The sequence below is a fragment of the Mandrillus leucophaeus genome, unplaced genomic scaffold (genome assembly GCF_000951045.1).
Source record: "Mandrillus leucophaeus isolate KB7577 unplaced genomic scaffold, Mleu.le_1.0 Scaffold1478, whole genome shotgun sequence".
NCBI lineage: Eukaryota > Metazoa > Chordata > Mammalia > Primates > Cercopithecidae > Mandrillus > Mandrillus leucophaeus.
The window spans coordinates 78731-79507 of NW_012101452.1; the positions used below are offsets into that span (position 1 = coordinate 78731).

The 777-nt window shown below is 39.4% G+C and overlaps 1 protein-coding gene across 1 annotated transcript in view; it reads left to right on the forward strand.

The window, feature by feature from the left end:
- The window catches only part of LOC105535552 (ankyrin repeat domain-containing protein 30B-like), a 38289-nt gene that overhangs the window by 27788 nt on the left and 9724 nt on the right, over positions 1-777 (forward strand). The window contains 2 exon segments of the mRNA XM_011974663.1: positions 232-269; positions 376-398. Coding sequence (XP_011830053.1) covers positions 232-269; positions 376-398 — 61 coding nt within the window.

Sequence of the window (777 nt, forward strand, 5' to 3'; positions counted from 1 at the left end):
CAGACCTACAGCTGAGGGTCCTGACTGTTAGAAGGAAAACTAACAAACAGAAAGGACACCCACACCAAAACCCCATCAGTACATCACCAACATCACAGACCAAAGGCTGATAAAACCACAAAGATGGGGAAAAAGCAGTGCAGAAAAGCTGGAAATTCAAAAAATCAGAGTGCATTTTCCCCTCCAAAGGAACACAGCTCATCGCCAGCCATGAAAAAAAGGTGGACAGAGAATGACTTTGATGAGTCAAGAGAAGAAGGCTTCAGTCGGTCAAACTTCTCAGAGCTAAACGAGGAACTACATAACGAGTGCAAAGAAACTAAAAACCTTGAAAAAAGATTTGATGAATGGATAACTAGAATAACAAATGTAGAGAAATCCTTAAAAGAGTGATAGAGGTGAAAACCATAACACGAGAACTATGTGACAAATGCACAAGCTTCTGTAACCGACTCGATCAATTGGAAGAAAGAGTATCAGCAATTGAAGATCAAATGAATGAAATGAAGTGAGAAGAGATGTGTAGATAAAACAGAGTAAAAAGAAATGAACAAAGCCTCCAAGTAATATGAGATTATGTGAAAAGACCAAATCTACGTCTGATTGGTGTGCCTGAAAGTGACGGGCAAAATGGAACCAAGTTGGAAAACACTCTTCAGGATATCATCCAGGAGAACTTTCCCAACCTAGTAAGGCAGGCCAAATTTCAAATCCAGGAAATATAGAGAACTCCACAAAGATACACCTCGAGAAGAATAACTCTAAGACACATAATTG